At 47.8% G+C, this 24,079-nt stretch overlaps 1 protein-coding gene across 4 annotated transcripts in view; it reads right to left on the reverse strand.

The window, feature by feature from the left end:
• LOC144762270 (ATP-binding cassette sub-family C member 10-like) overlaps nt 1-24,079 on the reverse strand; it is a 1,124,497-nt gene that overhangs the window by 666,958 nt on the left and 433,460 nt on the right. For all 4 annotated transcript variants that reach the window (XM_078647414.1, XM_078647412.1, XM_078647413.1 and 1 more), the window contains 2 exons: nt 19,631-19,827; nt 17,771-19,151 (listed from right to left, as the gene is read on the reverse strand). In XM_078647414.1, the coding sequence (XP_078503540.1) occupies nt 17,771-19,151; nt 19,631-19,791 (1,542 nt within the window). In that variant the 5' untranslated portion in view covers nt 19,792-19,827. The remainder of the gene's footprint in view (nt 1-17,770; nt 19,152-19,630; nt 19,828-24,079) is intronic.

Consider the following 24,079-nt stretch of genomic DNA (forward strand, 5'->3'; position numbering starts at 1 on the left):
CCTCTAATGAGGGTAGGGGCAAAGACCTGCGGAGTGAGATTAAGCGCATCCAGGGCTTCACTCAGTAGGATAGACTCCGAAATTTCTGTTTGTCCATGTGTATATTAAAATCGCCCAATACCACAAAGTGTTGAAACCTAGAGGCCACCGGTGCTATAGCCTCACATAGGAACTTCAAAAAAGCCCCTGTATGCCCGAGGGGTCTATACACTAGAACTCCTGCTAGACATTGATGGGGAGACAGAGTAGCTTGAAAACAGAGGCATTCTGCTCCGACATTTCCTTCTAGAAGGGATACAAGAGGTCGCTATAGCAGTTTTGCTGATGATAGCTATCCCCATCCTCTAGTTCCGGCACGATCTTTCCTAAGGATCGAGTAACCCTGGGGGAGTGCTGTAGCAATGGTAGGATTGCTGGAATCTGTCAGCCAGGTTTCTGTTAAAAAAAGGATATCAGGACGAGACTCCTCTAACATGTCATAAATATGCAGGTCATTTTTATTTAATGAGCGGCAGTTTAATAGTGAAGCTTTGATGAATTTTTGAATTAATGGCCGATGGGCCTGCTGCGTCCCGGCCTTCTCATGACTGTAAGGAAAGAGCATCCAGTCAGGGTGGTTTGGTCCAAAAATGAAACCCTATTTACGCAGTCTATTATCAAAGATTGCCTGAAGTTGGACCATTGTTCCCGTATTCCCTGCCTAAGATTCATCCACCATTAGTATAGTCTTTTGTTTAATTGTAACATCTATGCGGAGCCAGAGTATGCAGCCTCGATATCAAAAAAGGAGCTAAAAGTAATTTTCTTAGCTTATAAAAGGGAGGTTCGAGGGAGACTGATTGGGGAACAACCTACCCTTGTATTTTATCAGCAACTAAATCTTAGAATCGGCTTTCAGGCATACTTAACTGAAGTGACAAGAACTTCCCATCGCTTCGTACTGACACGACTTAGGCCACCACATTGTGGCTTTTCCGATTACAAAAAAAAGTACTAATTCTGTATGCCCATGTGATAACACATCCAAACAAAGCTGCTGTTATTTTTTTATGTTTTGTAAATGTTATTCTTTTATAAGGAAGTTTTACCTGAAACCTATTTTATTAAAATATAATGTTCGATCCACCAAAAATGCTATGAAGTTAATGCTTTCTCTGGAAGGTCCAGATATTTGTTTTTATGTTGCTTCTTACATTTTAAAATGCATAGCTGCTAGGAAATCTATCGTCCTCAGAGTTTATATATTTTCTTGCCTTGATTTAACCAGTTAAGATAGCATGTTAGCATGTTATAAACTTTGGTGAAAGTCTTTGCATAGGTGTCCTACACTTAATAACTCAAATGGTAAACATATGTTATAATGTCATAATTTTACTTAATTTAGTATCAGTAGCACATGGCACCTTTTTCAAATTTGCACGAAATGCATATTGTTGGCATAAAGCACTTTATCGCGAAATTTGCACATAATGTATAAATTATTAGCACTTGTCACTTTGGAAAGTTTGTATGGAATGTAAATTACCTACACATGGTACTGTACTGCGACATTTGCACAATATGTAATATAGAAAGCATATGGCACTTATTTGCGATTTTGCACAAATTTTATTAGCCTATGTTGTATATAAAGCCACTCAGGTTGTTTAGAAATATTTGTGAATTTAATGTGGGCTGACGAAAATAGTATTGTATTTTAACGATTGCTTATATGGTTGTGCCTTATAAACCGAATAAAGCTTTGAACTGACTGAGATGTTAGGAGTGTTGCTATGAATGCTATGGCATAAGTGCTAAAATATGAAAGGGTATAAGCAGTGCATGGGGAAGGGGTGAGTTATAGTTCATGTAGTCTGGCTAGCAAGTTCACAATGCTGTGTACGGAGGTGAGCAAGTCATAGTAAGTTTTGGATGGGGCATAAACTATAACTTTAAAGGTATAACTAACTTTAGAATTACTGCTGTGTGTGTAGCTTGTCAGTTTTGTATACAAATTATTAGTTTGCCCACCTATAAACTTCGTTTTTTCCATTGAAGTTCGATGCTTTTGAAAAAATTTATAAAAATAGAGTGGAGTGTCTTCGAGTAGAGTAGTGGAGTGGCATAGAGTGGAGTGGCATAGAGTGGAGTGTTGTAGAGTGTCATATTCTAGAGTGGGGTAGTGTCATGCATACAGTGGAGAGACGCAGAGTGAAGTGGCATCACATACAGTAGAGTGAGGTAGAGTGTAGTGGCGTGTCATAGAGCAGGGTGGTGTAGCCTGTCAGAATATCTTAGAGAGGAAGGGCGTAAAGCGGAGTGCCATAGACTAGAATGGTAGGTTGCAGAATGGAGTGGCATGTCGCATAGTGGAGTGGCATCAGGTAGAGTGGACTGACGTGCAGTGTTGTAGAGTGGAGTAGAGTTTTGGACACTGTAGTGGCGTTTCGTAGAGTAGAGGAACGTGTCGTACAATGGAGTACAGTGAAGGGGCATGGAGTGAAGGTGCATAAAGTGGAGTGTCGTACAGTGTTGTGGCGTAGTGTATCATGGTATACAGTGTCATGTGTAGAATGGAGAGGCATAGAGTGGAGGTGCATAGAGTGGAGTTACGTAGAGTGGTGTGACAGAAGGTTGTGGCCAAGAGTGGAGAGGTGACAGTGGAGTGGCATAGATTGGAGTAGAGTAGGGTGTGTCATAGAGTGGAATTTTATAGTGTCTTACAGTGAAATGGTGTAAAATGGAGTGTCACAGTTGGAGTGGCATGTTGTACTATGGAGTGGCATGAAGTATAATGGATTGGCATGTCGTAGAGTGGAGTGCCACTTCGTAGACTGGAGTGGCGTGGAATTTCATACAGTGGAGTGCAGTAGAGTGAAGTGGCGTGTTGTAGAGTGGAATTCCATGTCATAGAGTTGAGTGGCGTATCGTAGAATGGTGTACAGTGGAGTGGCGTACAGTGGAGTAGCATACAGTGTCTTTACATAGAGTGGGGTAGAGTGTCGTTGCGAGAGTGTTGCGGCATAGAGTGCTGTAGAGTGGAGTGCAGCAGAGTGCAGTGGCATGGCATAGAGTGGAGTGGCATAGAGCGGAGTGGTGTAGAGTCGAGTGACACGTCATGTTGTACTGTGGAGTGGCTTGTGGTAGAGTGGAGTGGTGTGTCGTACAGTGGAGTTGAGTGATGTGTTGTAGCATGCAGTGCAGTATCGAAGAGTGGAGTGGTGTCTTGTAGAGTGAAGTGGAATGTCGTGGAGTGCAGTGGTGTATTGTAGAGTGTCACAGAGTGGAGCAGAGTGGTATAGATTGGAGGGGCATAGAGTGGAGTAGAGTGTTGCAGGTTGGAGTGACTTTCAATGGAGTGGCATGTCCTAGAGGAGAGTGGAGTGGCGTGCCAGAGTGGTGTGTAGTACCAGTGTCTTACAGTCGAGGGCTTAGAGTGTCAATGGAGTGGCGTATTGTTAAGTGGAGTGGCAGGTCCTAGAGTTTCTTAGAGTGGAGTACAGTGTTGCAGGTTGGAGTGGGGTTCAGTGGAATGGTGTGTCCTAGAGTAGAGTAGCGTGTCATACCAGTGTCCTAGAGTGGAGGGGCCTTGAGTGGAGGGGTATAGAGTGGAGTGGCATGCTATAGAGTAGAGTGGGGTGGCATGTCGCACACTGGAGTTGCATAGAGTGGTGTGTTGTACGAAGGAATGGTTTGTGAGAGTGGATTGGCACTGCATACAATGGAATAGCGTGTGATACAATGGAGTGGCATAGAGAGGAGTGGTGTGTCGCACAGTGATGTGTCATAGAGTGCTGTGGCGTAGAGTTCCGTAGCATAGAGTGCAGAGACGTAGAGTGTTGTGACACATAGTGGAGAGGCATAGATTGGAGTGGTGGAGTGGCAGTGTGTGTCGTGGCATAGAGTGGCAGGGAGTAGCGTTTGGTGGCGTGGCGAGAAGAGGCATAGAGGAAAGTGCCATAGAATTAAGTGCAGTAGAAAGGAGTGGCCTAGAAAGGAGGCATACAGTTGAGTGGAGAGGCATATAGTGTGGTGCTGTGTCATAGAGCGGAGTAGAGTAGCATAGAGTTGAGGGGCATGTTTGGAGTAAAGTGTTGTGGAGTGGAGTGTCATGTCCTATCATTCAATCAATCAATCAGGGTTTTGTAAAAAGCACTACTCACCCAATAGGGTCTTAAGGCGCTGAGCGGAGGGTGAGAGCAGCTCCGTTGGGGTAATTCAAAGAGCCAGGTCTTGAGGTCTTTCCTGAATTGGTGCAGTGTCGTGTTTCGCCAGAGGTGGAGAGGAAGATCGTTCCAGGTCTTGGTTGCGAGGTAGGATCAGGTCCTGTAGAAGCGTGGGCCGGTGGCTAGGGAGAGGTCGGCGGAGCGAAGGTTTCTCTAGGGGACATGGAAGGAGAGGCCTAGAGCGTCACAGAGTGTCTTAGAGTGAAAGGGCATAGAGTGGAGTGTCAGAGTGAATTGCCAAGTAATAGGCTGGACTGGCATGTCGTAGAGTGGAGCAGAATGGTGAAGAGTGAAGGAGTATGGAGTGGACTATGGTGTTGTAGGGTTGAGTGGCATACAGTGGAGTGGTGTGTGGTAGAGTGGAGTGGCGTGCCATAGAGTGGCTTGTCGTAAAATGTCTTACAGTTGATACACCTACAGTGAAGTAGCAGAGTTAAGTGGCATATCGTAGAGTGGAGTGTCGTGTCGCAGACTGGATTGGCGCAGAACTGAGTGGTCTGTTGTACAGTGGAGTGGTGTGAAGTGGAATGTCGTAGAGGTGAGTGAAGTGTTGTAGAATTGAGAGGAATATCACAGAGTGAATAGGAATGTTTTGTCATAGAGTGAAGTACAGTGGCATATAGTGGAGAGGCACATAGAGGAGTAGAAGGTTGTAGAGTGGAGCTGGGTATAGTGGAGTGGCATGTCATAGAGTAGAGCGGAGTGGAGTGGAGTGGAGTGGCATTTCATACAGTGGTGTGCCGAACAGAGTCTTATATTGTAGGGTCGTCAACTATAGTGGTGAGGCATGGCATACAGTGGAGCTGCCTGTTGTAAAGTTTAGTGGTGTGTCGTAGACTGGAGTGTTGTGCCATACACTAGAGTGGCATGCATAGAGTAGAGTAGCGTGCAGTGGAGTGGAGTGGTGTGGCATAGAGTATTGTAGAGTGGAGTAGGCTGGCATAGGGTGGAAGGGCATAGAGTGGAGTAGAGTATTGTAGAGTGGGTGAGCATAGAGCGGAGTGGTGTGCCGTACAGTAGAGTGGCATGTCATACAGTCTCTTACAGTGAATGGGCATAGAGTGGAGTGGCACACAGCAAAGTGCACGTCGCAGAGAGGAGTGGCATGTCATAGAGTGGAGAGGCGTGTTGTAGAGTGGAGGGTCGTGGAGTGGTGTGTTGGAAAGTGGTGTGTTGCAGAGTGAAGTGGAGGGTTGCAGAGTGGAGTGTTGCAGAGTGGAGTGTTGTGTTACAGAGTGGAGTGTTGTGTTACAGAGTGGAGTGTTGTGTTACAGAGTGGAGTGTTGTGTTACAAAGTGGAGTGTTGTGTTACAAAGTGGAGTGTTGTGTTACAGAGTGGAGTGCAGTGTTATAGAGTGAAGTGGTGTGTTATAGAGTGAAGTGGTGTGTTATAGAGTGAAGTGGTGTGTTGTGGAGTAGAGTGGAGTAGAGTGGCGTGTTGTAGAGTGTTTGTCATATTTATTTTTCTTTCCATAAGTACCATAGTAAATCCTGGATAGTTTTTAGAAAGCACCACGGTACGGCATAAACTTATACAACCAAATAAAATAGTAAAAACACTTTCCCCAAACTTTACAGACTTATGTAACGTGCCTTATTTCTTTTTATACATTCTTAGAACACTAATAAGCTAGATTTGCTGTTGAAACCCAGAACAAACAGTAAGGGCTTGATTATGAGTTTGGTGGACAGGGTTATTCCATCACAAACATGACAGATATCCCGTCCCCCGTATTACAATTCCATTACATCCTATGTAGTGCGGCAGATGGGATATCATTCATGTCTGTGATGCAGTATCCCATCCGCTAAACTCATAATCAGGCCCTCAGTGTTTTTTCTGGGTGAGCATGTGGATGTGTGTATAGATCAATGAATCAGTGAGTAGGTGTGTAAGTACTGGTATGGCTCTGTCAATGGGTTTGCGGATGGGTGTGTGAGAGTGGCAGTGTGTGTATAAAATATTCTATAGGGGTATGAGTGGATGCGTCAGAGATGCTGTGGACGTCATCAGTGATGTAATTTGATATGTCATCAGTGATGTCACTAACCATAAGCAGTCAATGCGGGGGGTGAGTAATAGTTAGCTCAGCTAACTATAACGGCTGACTTTCTCTGCTTTTGTACGAGTGAAATGTCAGCCTAACTATAACGTCTCTGTAACCTTTGTTTATATCTATATATCTATATATCTATCTATATATATATATATATATATATATATATATATATTTATATTTATTTATTTATTTATTTATTTTTTACACTGACGAAGCCTGCGAAGGCGAAACGCGTCTGTAAGGGGTGAGGGGGGTTGGTGCTATTAAATTTTGAAACCGGATACCAGTGTGCCTGCCTTCTTATTTCTGCAACCCATAAGATTGGACACAGAAACGTGCGTTTATATATATATATATATATATATATATATATATATTTCTTTTTTTTTTTTTGTATTATTTTTTTGTTTGGGGCCTGAGATTGTTCATTCAGTCTGGGAGAGAGGTTAAGATAATGAGCATGGATATAAAAGCATGAGCGGATAGCTTTCAACTCCTGATAAATTAAAAGTAATGCAGCCAGGAGTGGGAATAGTTGCAACAAAATGCAGAATATTAACCCTACCCACAAAGGGAAAGACTAATAAATACGCCTACGGATACGCCCCGCCCGATCAGGTGGGGTTCTTTTAGGTTCCAGGGAGCCCAAGCTTGCAACCTTCTCCCACTGACACTCAGAACTGTGACTAACGTAGCCGTTTTTAGGAAAATGTTTAAAACCTGGCTATTCCTCAACTAATCTAGCTCTTCCCTTTTCTAGGTGCAGTTTAAATCCTGGTCTCCCGCTTTTAGGGGTTGCAAGTGGTTTGATAGATTCATTTTAGGGCCGGGACACTCTTTTTGGAGTAGCTCTGCGCTCTATAAATGTTTTCTGGTTTTCTCACTGGAAGAAACTCACGCTGCAATCCACTCTTGTGTCCCTGCCAGTGTTTCCGGCCCTGATAGAATCCCAAATTAACTGTACAGGGAGGATCCAATCGTCTGGGGTTTGTATATTAATGGGTATTCCACCATCATGGAAGTTAGCTGAAATAACACCCATCTATAAGAAGGGAACAGGGCTGTTCCAGCTAGCTATAGACCCATAAATCTCAATGACTCTCTCCAGAAAGTCTTTTGTAAGGAGGTTCTGGCGAGAATTCAGGACTGGATTCTGGAGTCGGTATTTTAAGTGACTTTCAGCTGGCTTTTGTGCTAATATTAGCACGGTTGATCAGGTTTTTTGCTTCATCTGTTTGTACTGGAAGGACGCGACTATCAAGGGAGGGAAATTATATGTGGCCTTTGTTGATCTCCGGTCTGTATTCGATCTAGTTCCCCGAGCCACTCTCCGGAGAGTACTGAAAGAGATGGGCATACCTCATCTCCTAGAACTCCTAATTAGATTTCACACCTCAAATTCAGCTCAAGTGAGATGGGGTGAGAATAATAAACAAACAGAGCAATTCCCTATCGAACGAGGTGTGAGGCAGGGGTGTGTGCTTGTGCCTACCCTTTTCTCACTCTTCATAAATGGGGTGGCCGATTTTCTATTTTCTGGATAGAGACGGGTATGGTGCCCCTAAATAGGTGAGAAAAGAGTACCAGTGCTCCTCTTTGCCGACAACTCCCTATTAATTTCGAAATCCTCCAAGGTCTCCATCAATTGCTGAATGATTTTATAAGGTTTGGTCACAAGCGAGGTCTGGAGCTAAATGACATGATCTTAACTAAACAAAATGTAAAACTTACCAAAAGACACTTGTTTGCAGGAGACACCATTTTGGAACACGATTACTTGGGTATCCATCTTACATCTAATTTAAATTGGGCACCCGACACTGACAAAGTCAACTTGATGTTACTTCAGCAGACTGCTCGTACCTAAAAAATCCTGAAAAAAAACGGTGTCTAGGAAAATGGCCCCTGCTCTAGAAATCTACAATGTCAAATCACTGGGGGGAGGAGGGGCACTTTACAGAGTGGAACTGTGGGGTATTGGGAATACAAATTGTCTTACTGTAGTAGAAAACAGTGTTTTAAGATTTCTTTTAAACTTACCCTTCAGCAATCCCCTGACCCCCTTGTGCCTGGACTTTGCCCAGAGAAAACTGGCTCACAAGCTTGACTACAAACTGCTAATGTTTTGGCATCGCTTGTGGTACGTTGAAGAGTTAGCTCCATGTCGAGCATCAGTGACTGGCCTTTTGTATGATCCCCAGATAACCTCGATCCCTTGGTTTAGTTCCTTGAGAGGTCTACTCCGGCGACTAGGGTTGTCCCGAAAGCCTATCTTTATTACCAACGGCAAAGGCTAAATCGATCTATTGGGAATCAACTGTGGAGAAGGAAACATTGAATGTGGTGGGCACCATGTCTAGAGATTTTATAGACTTCAAGCCCACCGCAAGGGATGAGGAAACAATACATGAAATCGCTCCTCCTTTGGCTCGTAAACTTTTTATACAGTTTTGCTACAAGACTTTACCAACTAGAGCGTTTTGCTGCAAATGGAGCCGTAATGTTTCCTCAGATACTCTCTATCGAAGTTGAAAAGCCAGTGCAGAATCTATAGTCCTCTTGCTATTCTTTTGCCCCTACTATAAAAAATTGAGGGACAAGTGGATTATTCCATTTTGCAGACGGGTTGGTCCAGGCCACTATCTAGAGGTGTTGAGAATTCTCTCTACTGATACTAGCAGGACAACCGTATTTTGCTTGGCGAAATATTGGCACGCACTTTAGATTATGCGTGCCAAATGTATTGCATTAATTGCTTTTATATTTTTTATTGTACACATTGTATTTTATCACTGATATGTCTTTTATTCTATTATTCCTGTGAGGTGTTTTAGATTATGCGTGCCAAATGTATTGCATTAATTGCTTTTATATTTTTTATTGTACACATTGTATTTTATCACTGATATGTCTTTTATTCTATTATTCCTGTGAGGTGTTTTGTGCTTTTATATGATCGAAACTAAAGCAATAACCCGATGATGATGATGATAAATATTTACATTCTTTCATAAACTACTCCAGATTCAATTAATACTGCAGGTGGGCTGATTATTACATGTGCAATCATAGCAGATAGAAAACAATAAACATATCATGGGCACGGTGCACATCAATATTCAAGCCCAGCCTAACACAAGACACAGCTGCTGCCTCACCTTCATAACAGACAACAGTTCAAGTTAAAGTTCAGGAATTTGTATAGCGCACTACTCACCCAGAGGGTCTCAAGGCGCTTGGGGGATGGGGTGCATTATTTATCGAATAGCCAGGTTTTAAGTTCCTTTCTGAAGGAAATGTGGTTCTGTGTAAGGCGGAGGTGAGTGGCGAGAGAATTCCAGGTCTTGGCCGCCAAGTAGGAGAAGGATCTTCCTCCCATGGTGGATCTGTGGATGCGCGGAACTGCGGCGAGGGCTTGATTGGAGGATCTTAGTTGGCGGGTGGGTGTGTAGAAGGACAGTCGTGTGTTGAGGCATTCGGGACCTAGTTTGTAGAGGGCCTTGTGTGCGTGGGTGAGGAGACGGAACGTTATTCTCTTGTTGACGGGGAGCCAGTGGAGGTCTTTCAGGTGACCGGTAATGTGAGCTTGGCGAGGGATGTCCAATATGAGTCTGGCTGATGCGTTTTGGATGCGTTGGAGTTTTTTCTGTAATTTGGCTGTGGTTCCGGCGTAGAGGGTGTTTCCATAGTCCAGTCGGCTCGTGACCAGTGCGTAGGTGACAGTCTTTCTTGTTTCGGTGGGGATCCAACGAAAGATTTTCTTGAGCATACGAAGTACGTTGAAGCAAGAGGATGAGACGGCGTTGACTTGTCTGGTCATCGAGAGGGAGGAGTCTAGGATGAAGCCTAGGTTACGTGGGTGGTCTGTGGGTATGGGTGCCGTGCCCAGGGCCGATGGCCACCATGAGTCGTCCCAGGCAGAGGGGGATGATCCTAGGATGAGCACTTCCGTTTTGTCTGAGTTAAGTTTTAGGCGGCTGTTTTTCATCCATTCGGCTACTTCTTTCATGCCTTCGTGAAGATTGTTTTTGGCGGTGTTAGGGTCTTTGGTGAGGGAAAGGATCAGCTGGGTGTCGTCAGCGTAAGAGATGATGTTAAGGTTGTGGTGTCGCACGATGGATGCGAGGGGACTCATGTAAACGTTGAAGAGGGTGGGACTGAGTGATGATCCTTGTGGTACTCCGCAGATGACTTCGGTGGCCTCTGATTTGAATGGGGGGAGTCGGACTCTTTGGGTTCTCCCGGCGAGGAACGAGATGATCCAGTTCAAGGCTTTTCCTTGTATGCCGATGTTGTTGAGGCGTTGTATGAGGGTGCTATGACAGACTGTGTCGAAAGCGGCGGAGAGGTCGAGTAGGATGAGGGCAACTGTTTCTCCGTTGTCCAGAAGCGTTCGGATGTCGTCTGTCGCTGCAATGAGGGCGGTTTTGGTGCTGTGTTTGGCTCGGAAGCCGGACTGTGAGGTGTCGAGGGAGTTGTTGGATTCAAGGAAGGCGGCGAGCTGGCTATTGACGGCTTTCTCAATGACTTTGGCAGAGAATGGGAGGAGGGAGATGGGGCGGTAGTTCTTAAGTTCGGAGGGGTCTGCTGTGGGTTTCTTCAGGAGGGCGATGAGTTCGGCGTGTTTCCAGCTTTCTGGGAAGGTAGCGGAGTTGAAGGAGCAGTTGATGACATCACGGAGATGGGGTGCGATGATGGAGTCTGCTTTGTTGAAGATGTGGTGGGGACAGGGGTCGGATGGCGAACCTGAGTGGATGGAGTAAATTAGGCGGATGGTGTCTTCAGTGATGATTGGGTTCCAGGCGTTAAGGTTGTTAGAGGGCGGTTTAGGTTCGGAGGTGGGTGGAGTGGACTGTTCTTTGGAAATGTTCTCAAAGCTGTTATGTATGTCGGCGATTTTGTTGTAGAAGAAAGAGGATAGCGAATCGCAGAGGTCTTGGGAGGGAGTAATGTCGTTTGAGGCTGCGGTGGGGTTGGTAAATTCTTTGACGATGTTGAATAGTTCCTTGCTGTTATGGGCGTTGTTGTCGTGTCGATCCTTGAATGCTGATTTCTTGGTGGATCGGATCAATTGGTGGTGTTTGCGGGTGGCTGTCTTGAAGGTGGTCAGGTTGTCAGTGGTTGGGTTTTTTTTCCATGTTTTCTCGAGGGTACGGCATAGTTTCTTGGATTTCTTGAGGTCATCGTTGAACCAGGGGGCCTTTTTGCTACCCTGTTTGGTTTGGTGGTTTTTCAAGGGTGCTAATTCGTCAACGCTGTGAGTGATCCATTGTTTGAGTTTGGTGGCAGCTTGGTTTGGGTCCGATGAGAGGGCGGGAGGGTTTTGTTTGAGCGCTGTGAGGTGGTGATTTTGTTCCAGTTTCTTCGCGGAATAGGTTGTGGGGGGTTGTGGGTCGAGGTAGTTTTGTAGCTGAAGTGAACACAGCTGTGGTCCGTCCAATGGAGAGCTGTGGTGTGATCGAAGAAGATGTGCTTGCTGGAGGTGAAGATTGGGTCGAGCGTATGTCCGGCTACATGGGTGGGGGTGTCAACAAGTTGTTTGAGTCCGAGATTGGCCAGGTTGTCCAGAAGGGTGGTGGTGTTGCTGTCGTTTTTCTTTTCCAGGTGGAAGTTGAGGTCTCCCAGTAGAATGTAGTTCTCGGAGGTGAGGGCGTGTGGGCTGATGAAGTCTGTGATGTCTTCGCTGAATTGTTTACGGGTTCCTGGTGGTCTGTAGATGAGGGTGCCTCTAAGTGTGGTCCTGGGGTCGGTGTGGATCTGGAAGTGGAGGTGTTCGGCGGTTGCAAGGTTATCGTCGAAGCTAGTCGTGATTCTGATGGTGTTCTTATGGACAATGTCGATGCCTCCTCCTGTTTGGTTGGTGCGGTCTTTTCTTTTTTGTAAGCGTCCAGGAGGGCTATGGCGATGTCGGGTGTTGATGATGCGTTCATCCAGGTTTCTGTAAGGAAGGCGAGGTCCGGTGAAGTAGTGTCGAGTAGGTCCCAGAGTTCAGTGGCGTGTCTGTGGACCGAGCGGGTGTTAAGCAGGATGCACTTCAGGTGGTTAGAGTCGAAGCTGTGTTTGGAGTTAGTGGATTTGGTGTGGGTCTGGATGCAGGCGAACTTGCAGGAGTGGCAGGCGAAGGGTCCGTGGGTGCGTCCTGGGGCAGCTTCGTAGCATTGTGCTGCTGTGCGTCCAGGGTTAAGGGCTAGGAGGGTGGCGGCGTCGTACGTTATGCGAGAAGAGTGCGGTTTGCGGGGGCCAGGGGGTCTGGCGCTGTGCGCGATCCAGGCGCGGACAGGCGTAGACGGGCTTACCTTTGGCGCGCATGGGGCACATGGGGCGCGATCGATGCGGGTGAACGCTGCGCGCAGAAGCATCTCTCATATGTGGATGGTGGAGGGGGGAGGGGCGAGGGAGGACCAGCTGGGAGGCGGGGCGGGCTGTAGAGGACGGGCTCCCAGGCACAACAAACAAAATGGCAGCGAAAACGAAACTAGAGACAGGCACAAAGACTAATGAAATACTGAGACAATGTGTGCTGAAAGCGTAACAATGAACGGGTCACAAATCAAGCAATGCAATATACGTACAATATACGTACAATATACGTACAAATAGCGCTACAACTGGGACAGCCCGAATGAAAGCACAGTGCTAAAATCGGAATAAAGCGCTAAAATTATTTCTAATCTTCGCCAATGCTAATCGCGCTACAGTGCTATGAAGACAGGAGCCAGCAGATTTGTTAAGCAGCAGATCTTAGCAAGGAGCGCAATACAACGATACCAATGAGACCTGGGAGCGTGTGGGAGCGACCGCTACTGATAGCGTCAGGACGGTGGGTTTTGGGTTAAAAAAAAAGTTCCTCATTTTCAGATTGGTTCCATTTGCGTTCTTTCTTATGTAGCAATGGTAGTCGTTTTTTTCTAGGCAGTTGCTCCAGGCGGAAGAGTTGGTCTTTTTCCCTTAGTGTTTTTCATTTTATAGGAGGGAATGCGAAGAATGAGTAATCTTAAGATCCTCTCCTGGAATGTTAATGGTGTGCGCACCAAACCAAGGGCAAACAGGATTATACAATATTTGCGTGACATCGATGCGCAGATCATTATACTCCAGGAGACACATTTAATTGAGGCAGAGATACTCGATCTTGTGAAAAAGAACAGGTGGATGGATATCTTGGTATCCACCTCCCAATCACTAAATATAAGGTGAGTGACTATTCTGTTCAAGAAACCTATTAGCACAAGAATAATAACACAGAAAGTAGACCCCGGAGGTAGATGGGTGATTACCACGGTAGATGTTGGTGGGGCACATCTGACGTTGGCGGGTTTCTATGGTCCCAACCAGGACAACCCTGCACCCTTGGAGCTCCTATTTTCGCATTTATTGCATTTTACTGAACCCATTATTATTGCCGGGGACTTTAATATTGTGCTAGACCCTGTTTTAGATAAGACCCCGAGTAGTAGACAGCGGATACCGTCTAAATCTAGAGCGCTACTGCATAGTTCTATGAATCAATACGGCTTTGTTGACATCTGGCGGGTAAGAGCAGGCACTAAATTAGGCTTTTCTTTTCGCAACTACAAATATCAGCATCAATCTAGAATCGACAATATTTTGATAAGTCGTGACCTGGTCGATTCAGTTAAAGATATTCGTTATCTTCCGTCCCATCTGTCAGATCACTCCTCTGTTTTTTTGGAACTGACAGGTGTAACTAAACCTTCCTCTAGTTCTTGGTATTTTGACCGCTCCTTTCTTTCTTCATCGGAAGATGTGCTTGCTATTAGATCTGAAGCACTTGAATTTATGCAAGTAAATATCGGATCTGCAGAGCCCTGTATAGTGTGGGATGCGTTCAAGTGTTGCCTTCGAGGCATAATTAAGAGTAAGGTTGTATACCGGAGGAGACAGTATGTGCAGGAGGTTGCCTCTATTGAGGCTGAACTTCTTGCAACCCAAGCTGAAATCGATGCCACCAGCGAAGTCTCTAGTATTATCCATACATCACTGCAAGCCAAATTGGTCTCCCTTAAAGATAACTTAGCTTCCGTGTTAAACCATCGCATTTTACAAAAATGGGAAGCGAGCAAATTGGCTCATTTCGAGTACGGAGAGGGGGCCGGGAAATTATTGGCCTGGAAGTCTAAGTCGGACCGGGCACGTAACATCATTGATTCCGTAATAACCAGCCAAGGAACTGTCTCCTCAGACATTGATATTAGAACCTCTTTCAAAGAATTCTTTCAAAGTATCTATCAGGAAGACAAGATCATTAATCCTGAAGATATAGAGAGGTGGCTGGACGGCATCTCTCTCCCAAGCCTTTATCCAGATCAAAGTGTCTTTTTGGAAAGTGAGGTCACCAAGGAAGAGGTAGAGATGGCCATACGGGCTAGTAAGGGGGGCAAAGCTGCTGGGCCTGACGGCCTGCCAGCAGAAATATATAAGATGCTTGCAGAAGAAATATCTTCCCTCCTTGCTACCCTGTTTAACCAGATTTTACGAGAGGGGGCTCTTCCACCACCTACATGGAGCAACGCTTCTATCACACTCCTATTAAAACCAGGTAAACCTGCTTCCAATTGTGGCTCTTATAGCCCTATATCTATATTGAATGCTGACTATAAAATCTTCGCATCCCTATTGGCAAAGAGGTTGGACCAGATCGTCCCCGCAATTCTACATCTCAACCAGAAGGGGTTTGTCTGAGGTCGTCAGCTCTTCGAGTTAACGTACGATTTAATAGGGGCAATTGACATGGCAACTTCAGAGGCAGCCCCATTGGCCATTCTCACGTTGGACGCCACCAAGGCCTTCGACAGGGTCAACTGGTTGTACCTGTCGGGGGCCTTGGCAAAGTTCGGTGTGGGTGAGGGCTTTCGTAGAGCAGTGCAACTGTTATACCATAATCCATCAGCACGGGTACTTGTTAATGGGGGCCTGTCTGACTCTTTTGCCATCACCAGAGGAACTGGTCAGGGCTGCCCCCTATCCCCCCTCTTATTCAACCTCTATATCGAGCCCTTTGCTCAAAAATTACGTGACGATTGCAATATTAAGCCTTTCATATATAGAGATTGGGAGAAGAAGGTCGCGTTATACGCGGACGACGTCATGATAATGACATCTGAGATTAGCACCGCGTTCCCGGCAGCTATTAGTTTGGCCGTGGAGTTTGGCGAAGTCTCCGGATACGAGGTAAACGCCTCGAAGACGGAAATAATGGTTTGGAATGATGACGTGACCTGCTTCAATGAACGACTTAGCACGAGCCTGCGATATTTAGGGCTGAATATTGTTAAAGATATCTCTTTGGTCGCGTCTTCCAACTTTTCGATAATTGCGAAAGTGTCGAAAACTAATGAGAGCTTGGATGCATCTTCCCCTCTCCTTATTAGGTAGAGTTTCTTTTTTGTTCAACACAATCCCTCTTTTTTTTTATCCTTCCTTGTTGGCTAAATTACAGGGCGAGATAACCTCCTTCATCTGGAAAAACAAGAACCCAAGGATAGCTTGGAAAAAGCTAAGACGCCGTAGGGAGAAGGGGGGCCTGGCTGGTCCAGACTTACAGATCTACGCATGGGCATTTCAGCTATCTCATGCTCATATGCTTTTAAAAGCGTCTACAGGAGAGTGCATTGGTAGTTTGTTTGAAGCACTGTTGAAGGGTGAAGGAATTGGGCAGTTTGGATTTTTGTTTAAGTTTGGAGATCCCAAATTTTTCAAAAAGGTGAAACTGAAGGTTCTACAGGGCCTGGCAAGAACTTGGGAAAAGATAAGATCCTTAACCAAACTGGGGTACCATTCTAGCAGAGCACCAATATGGGATCTTCTGGTGGCCCAGGATGGTTGGGCGACACACTTGCTGTACCACTTAGAGAAGCTGGGATAGTGGCTTGGGGGGACCTCTTCGTGGAAGGGATTTTGCTCCCCTGGGAGGACTTAGTCCGCAAAGTTGGGCCCAACTTTTCAAGATTTAAATATATACAAATAGCTAGCTGGGCCCATGCACTAACATCACAAGCCTCACGTTTTAACAATTCGCCAATAGGGGGAGGCAGTTATCTGGAATCCCTTTTAGTAGATCAACCACCTGTAAAAAAAGAGGTTTCTTTATGGTACTCATTAATAATGGACGAAATGGATGGAGAATTCTGTCTCCCAGAACAACTGTGGGGTACCCTGATGCCTGACTTCAATGTAAATGATCTCTGGACTATGTCTTACAAGGTGTTGTGGGACCTAGTTAAGCCTGCATGGCTTCGCAGGAACCACCTGTTTACCCTGCATAGGGCATACTACTCTCCACAAAAGCTCTCCAAGTTTTCTGCAGGGGGCCCTGTGGCGTGTGCAAGGTGCGGTCTCATAGAGGCCTCGGACTTGCATATGTTTTTTGAATGCCCCCAGTTAACTCCATTTTGGGACTCAATAAGCAGCAAGCTCTCGACCATCTTGGGATGCGCTGTAGTTATGGACCTGCGGTTAGTAATTTTTGGAATAGTGGATCTGACCCGTACCACGGCAGGGAACCTCCTGTTCTATTCCATCCTGGTGGCCCGTAGAGAAATATGCAAACGTTGGAAAGAGCCCTCTGCACCCACATTCCACGACTGGTACACAGCGCTTTTACAGATTTCAAAACTCGATCTAGCCAGGGCTGCGAAACAAGGCAAGAGAAACTTTTGGCACCTACTTGATTGGTCTCATTGAGAGTGGTGGGTTTTTTTTTGGGTTTTTTTTCTATCCCCAGTTCCGATGATTATGTTGCCTTGGTACAACCTCGCTGCTATTTCACTGGGCCTCTTCCCCCCCCCCCCCTACTCGGCGCACGGTCGGCTGATAGCATCTGGGGCAACCTGAGATTGGTTAACATCTGCTAACTGGACAGTGGGGGTTGGATCGGGAGGGTGCCCGCTGCTGCTGTAGGGGAAAAAAGAGAAAAAACTACCATCCCCTGATGAACATACAATCCCAAATCCACTACAGCACTGGTAGCTATGGAACTCAAGACCATTTAACTTCTTGTTTGTGAAGAAATTGATTAAAGTCTTGGACGGTTTTTCAAATAAAAAGGAGTTTTTGTTACGCTCAAAAGGACTACAAGTTTGATTACCATCACCAAAATAGCTTGTAACATGAAGGCTTTCTAACGCCCCTTTTGTATGTAGTACCATGAGGAAGACAACTCCCACTGGCGTCATTTGTGTATACTGGGAGTCACACCTCTTGATAGTTGGCAGCCGTTAACCTCCATGTAAGGGCTACCAGTTCTGCTATCTAGATTATACCTGGCCCTTTGATAAGAGAAGCATGCAAAGGACTCCACACAAATCCATGGACTACTGAGTACTTTTTTTTCTGCAAAATGTGGTTTCTCATTGTAGAAACAAGAATAAGAAAAGTGATTGACTAGGTGTATTATTTGCAGGGATATCCTACTAATTGATCTAGTTCTATACAGTGCTGCAGTGCAGGCCTAGGAGTAAATCAATACCTATAAACCCATTTTACCTTAAGACGAGTGTCCTTGTGCTTCATCAAGCTGAAGTCGTTTTTCATGGCACGGGAAGCAATCCACTTGTTTACTGGCACGAGAATCAGTACGAGTCCCAGGCCCGCCAGAGATGCCAGCCCTACAATATGGTACAGCAGACAGAAAGTGATAGCAAACTCGATTGGCAAGGCCCAGACTTCATGAAAGGCAAGGCACACGTCAGCCAGCTGCTCAGAGTCAGAGCTGATGAAGTTAACAACTTCACCCGTTGAGAAGTGAGACAATCTACTGCTGTTGGCTCGAACAGCTTTCCGGTAGATGGTGGAGACAGCTACAGCTCTGACCATCAGCTTCACTTTGTGTGCTTCATAGACAAATTTATTTCGTAATAGGGCACCAAGAAAGGAACTTGCAAAGAGCCCGAAGGCGTAGAGGATTCCATAGGTCAAAGGTTCCTCGGGGGTTTCTATAAATGTCACAAAGCGACTGAGCAAAAGGGGTCCTCCAAAGGCCATGATGCTGGCCAACAGCCTGACAATCCCCAGAGAGTAATACCTCAGGCCAAAACTTGAGTTAAGTACAGAAAACAGCCGTACCTCCTTCTGGATGTTTGTAGTACCATGAGGAAGACCACTCCCACTGGCGTCATTTGTGGGGCTGAGAAGTTTGAGGCTGCATTCTTGGTTTGGAAAACCGGGTACCTCCTTCATAGTGGCATTTTGTTTTTGCCAGCAGGCATTGAAATGTTTGCGAATTGTTTGTGTTTTTAGATTGTATGGTAAATGGTAGACATCATCAGGCTGCTTCAGATCTTTCTGGTGTCCACGTTTCAACAAAGGAGTCATCCAGAGGAAGAACAAACGTGAAAGCCAACTCTCATTATTTTCATCAATCTTCTGCCAAACGGGCACTAGAACCTCTGAATCAATGAGATGAGGGGTGCACTGTGAGGGGTTGTTGCAGGAGACAAAATCTTGATCAGTGGGAATGGGAGCTACAAAGGCAATGAGGTAGGTGGCAATACAGGCCAGCTGGAGGCCTATGACAATAAGTTTCAAAATGGGTCCAGGCTGCATGGGGTATGATGCTGAACCATTACGAATATACCAGACAAATGTAATGACCAGGGATGGCGCCGGAAGGAGTACCATGACTCCCAAGGCCAAGGGGCCTCTTGAGAAGCAATTTGCTGTCCTGTGGAGCATGAATAGGGATATGCCGTGAGTGATCCAGGCCAATGCGGAGATTCCACCAATCAGTACTTCCAAGGCAGTTGTTCCGTGCTGTAGTAATAAAGCCATTGGGGTGATACTGGTGATGGTGAGAACAGCAAAGAGAAAAGACACAGTGATACGGCACTTCCAAGCAGGTCTGGGACGTTGTTCAGATCCGGAAATTCTACAATCAACAATGAATAATGTTAGGGAATATGAAATGTATTTATCTACATAAAGGTGTACAGTACATTAACTGATCAAAAGTAATAAACACAAATTAAATGAAGAAGAGAATGAGGAAGACTAAAAGCTTGAATCTGTGAAGTTTAAAAATAAATAGTTCTTGAGTTATGTCCTGTTCAACATCATCAAAAAGAACTCCTCCAGATTCTCAAGGAACTTGCTGGCCTATCTCCTTCCACACCCGTAGCTCTCCCTAATCACGAGTTGTCTTAAATGCAAAAGCCATCACTCTCTATCAGGTAAGGGACATGGCAGGTAAAGAGACCAGAAAAGAGACCGGGAATTAATCAAAGGAGAGAGATGATCGGAGAGGGGAAAGAAGAAAGAGAGAAATGAATGGAGGGCCTAGGGAGAGCAGGACAGAAATAGGAATGACCTATGTATGGTACACTTCTGCAGTATCAAGTGTATACCTACTTAGGAGTGCCCAGATAGCAGATACTAGTTAGAGCTAGCAGAATATGTGGCAGGGCATTCAGGACCAGCAGGTTGAAGCAGTGTCCGATGCTCCCATGTTCCCAGATTGGAAACGGATCTGAGGGGCTGGACCCACAGAGGTCAGACAGCATCCGATCCATCTTCGGTCACCAAAGGATCAAATACCACAGCAAATTCTGAAACGAATCACACACAAAATGGAATCAAAATATTGGGACAGCAATTAAGTATATCATTTAAATTGGGGGTTGGTTTGGTGAGCAGACACTAGAATTAGGAAACCAGGACATAGTCAACTGCTCACAGTAACAAAACCTTCTTGCAAGTTAAGCTAGGGCTATGAAATCTTGTACAAGTGGTTCTGCAGTAAAATCTGTCCCAAAGTGTTCGAAAAAGACACTGACATGATGACTTTAAACTTCTCATACCACAGTTTCCTTCAAGTGGACAGATGGGTTGTCCTCTCCAAGATGGAGTCTACAGGGACACTGCCTTTGGCCAATGGTAGCAGTGGTTTCCCTTGCCCTTCAAGCCCAGTGTAACATGATACCCACCTCACCATGCTCCATTGAGTGTGTGGACTTGGTGAAAGATGTAGTGCAGAGGAACAAAGAACCCCATGACTGAGGGAAATAATCCCCATCACCAAAGAAATAAAGGCCAAATATCAAAACTCAGGCGAACTGCAAGTATTATCTCCATCTAAAAGTGAGAATGATTACCACAGTAACGAAAGTCTAAATATAATCATTGTTGATCACAATAGACAGTTCAGTGGCCCCACCTGGAGATGAAGTCGCTTCCCAATTGGTTCTGGGGAGAGGCTGAAGGTCTCAGTGGTACTTTAAAGTGAGAATGGGCGTGGCAAACAACATGGCTGACAGGACGTAGGTTCCCTCGGCTCCCAGCGGGCCTTACCTGAAATCCTGTGTAATTGATCCTTCACAGGCTCGGTGTCACCGTGGTGGGGACACGAGCGTCTCGTCCATCTTCGTCCCCAGTCTGTGGAAATCCTGGAGCTGAGAATGCCGGGGAAGGTGGAGATATTGTCCTGAGAGCGGCGGAGGCGGAGCCTGGCTACGTGAGGCCGGGGCTTGAGGCCTACATTAGCCGGCGGGGGTCAGAGTCTGCGATGCCTGCTGCCCCCGCGCTGAGTTGGTGGGGCCCGTTGTCATCCGGGGGCTTTACCCTGCGAGTGGCGGCGGGAACTGTCGGTGGCCTCGACGGAGCCGCCGTTTACAGCCTTCGCGCTGGCTGGCGCGTTGCCAGAGGACCGGGCTCGGCCTTGCTGGCCTTCCTGTGTCGCCCCAGGGGCTGGTTCTAACCGGGGGGGGCGCCAGCTGCTGTCGGAGGGCCCCCCGATCGGACCGGGTGCTGCCCCTGCCTTGGTGCCCCGTGGAGGGTCCCATGTAGACCCAGGAGGGTGACGGCAAGAGCAAATCCTGATTGGCCCGGAATCGGCGGCCCGGATCGGCGGAGAGGAGGGGGCTGGGCCCCGGGGACCCGCGAACATCGGCCCGACCCAGGCGTGAGGCTGCTGCCTGGAGGAGACCTGTTGCCATCTGGGGTCCCCAAGCGGGCGATACTTTGGCGGAGCCACTGCCTGTGTGAGGCTGAACAGGGGGCGGATGGCGCGGCAGGGGCTAATTGAGGCGGACTGCAGCGGGGGGTGCCCTTGGACATTTGGGGCCCCCCGGAGGGTGCTGCAACACCGGGAGATCGCCAGGCCTGCAGGAACGAGATGAGGTGGAGACCCCTCAGACATCGGGTGGGAGGCCCGGGTGGTGCCTGCCTGGATGCCCCAACCAGCGAAGTGAGGGGAGTGGGGCCCCTGTGAGTGGACTGCTGTGGCCTGCAACCAGGGAGCTGGGAGAGGTGCCGGTGTCACTGAAGAGACTTGTTGATGCGACTCTGCCCGATGCTGCAGGCCCTGAAGTGCGGCCTGCATTGCTGAAGTCCAGCGAGACTACCCCTGGTGCTGGGGCCTGTGGCGGGTGTTCCGAGCCGCTGTTGAGGCCTACAATCGAGAGCGACTCGCCTGCAGCTGGTGACTATCTGCCCCTGGAGGAGGGTGAGGTGAAAGGCTGGCACAGTGGGTGGCGCCCCTGATCCTGCAGGAACTCAGGGCCGACTGAGGTGGTGTACTTTTCTGAACAGATCCCGTGGGGCACGGCGCAGGGCCTAAGGGGCCGGGAGCTAGCGGGATGGAGGGATGTTGCAGCTCGTGCAGGGAGTGACAACGCGTTGGATGCTGGTGGCCTACTGGTAACCGAGTGGGTCCCATTGGGGTGCACATTGGGAACTCTTTGTCCATCGGGGAACCGGCCTTGCTTCGGCGAGAGGCTAGGCTATGCGTAAAGATAGGGTGTTGCGCGCCTCACAGCCTAACACGATAACACAGTATACCACCCAGCGGCTCCCCTCGCAGAGGATTACAAGCCAGACGGGGCAGGACGAAGGTGCGGAGGCCCCTGAAGAGCCCTCCCGAGCCGAGCTGTTGAAGGCGATCCAGGGGTCACACTCGGCCCTGGAGAGACAGATAGAAACGGTGTCTATTGATGTGAACCTACTTCGAACTGATTTAAGAAAGGTGGCAGATAAGGTCACTGATGCGGAGGGGAACATTGAGCAACTACAAGGAGAGGTGGCTTCCCTAAAAAAGACAGTCTCACCGCTTACAGCCGCAACAGGGGCCTTGGAGCAGAGAGCAGAGGATGCGGAAGGGAGGGCCCGCCGCAGTAACATCAGGGTCTTTGGTATTCCGGAACGGGCAGAGGCTGGGAATGCGGAGCGCTTCCTGGAACACTGGATTCGTACGACGCTGTGTCTGCGGGGGCTGTCAGGGATCTTTGTCATTGAGAGAGCCCACACGGCGTTGGTCCCGCCGCCGAGGCTGGGGGCGCCCCCGCGGGCCCTCATCGCCAAGATTCTCAATTACCGAGATAGGGACTGTATCCTGAAGGCGGCGAAGGAAGCTGCGGGTCTGACATATGAGAATGCCAGGGTCTCCATTTATCCTGACTATACCCAACAGGTACAAGAACAGTGGAAGTCCTTTTTGGCGGTTAAGCAGAAACTTCGGGAACTCCACCTGCAATACATGCTGCTCTACCCGGCCAAGCTTAAGGTACTGTCGCAGGGGAGGGCACACTTCTTTGACACCCCGGGTGAAGTTTGGGAATGGCTGGAGATGAGGGTGGATGACCTCCCTCCCGGGGAGCGGGGAGTACCCCGCAGCACCTGGGGGTCCCGGCCGCGCAGACGGCGTGCGAGCAGGCGACGGTCAGACGATGCTGCACAGGAGGAGAGGCGGCGGGTGACAGTGGGAGAGGATGGAGCCCTTCACTTGGACTCCTTGGAGTCCGGAGACTTGCCAGGGTCATCTAAGATTCCTCCACCTGGGAAGATACTGGTTCCAAACACCTTGCAACTTACTGTAAACGAAATATCGCCCACTGGAGCTACAATCCCTGAGACTGCGGGGGCCCAGTTGTTAGAACCAACGGGCCCGTCTTGAGGGGGAAGTCTAACTTAGGGTTGGTGGTATGCTGTGGGTAGTGTTGGCCGGCCTTGATGGCGATCCCTTGCGGGGCAGCTCACACCCGTGATAATGCTAGGGGGGTCTTCTTTCGCCTTCTAGAGACCGAGGAGGGGGGAGGCGGGGAGAGGGACGAACGCAGGGTGTGTTCCCCGCTCCGTGAGACCGTTTGAGCCTATGTTTATACTGTATAAGTTGTCCTGACCGGGAGTCGGGTGGGGGGAGGGAAGTGTTTTATTCCTTCCTGTTTCGGTTGTGGGAGGTTTAGCCCAGTTGGGCAATGGGGTGGCTGTGTACGTCCTGGCACCAGCATGGGAAGGGCATATTCGCAAGTTTTGTTGTTGCAGATATATTGCTCGTGGGGGGGGGGGGAGAGTTGGAGGGGTTTGTTGAAGGGGAATGGTTTAGGCATCACATGTATAGCATATCGGGCACTGGATGGGTCCTACACTAGGTCCGGACAACCGGAGGGGGTAGGCTACATGAACGACCATGGGGTACAGGTTTATGAGCTGGAATGTGAGGGGGCTGAGCACGTGCACGAAAAGGTATAGGGTCCTTTCTTTAATTCGCAGACATAGAGTATCGATAGGTGCCTTCAGGAGACCCATTTGGTAGATGAAGAAGCTCAGAGCTTGGAGAAAAAGTGGCGGGGCCAGCTGTTCCAGGCGGAGGAGAGGCTTCTGCGTGCCCAAACTCAGGTAGACCCGGATGCCCCACCAGAGGGGGAGGAGCGCGAGGCCCGAATTCAGCTCCAAGTATACACTGGGCCAATACAGGCAACGTTTACATAGGGAGGGAGACAAATCAGGACGCCTACTGGCATGGATCCTTAGGAAGGAACAGACCCCTGAGCGAGTAGTGGCCCTCAGGGAACCGAATGGGGACAT

The sequence above is a fragment of the Lissotriton helveticus genome, chromosome 6, assembly GCF_964261635.1.
Source record: "Lissotriton helveticus chromosome 6, aLisHel1.1, whole genome shotgun sequence".
Lineage (NCBI taxonomy): Eukaryota > Metazoa > Chordata > Amphibia > Caudata > Salamandridae > Lissotriton > Lissotriton helveticus.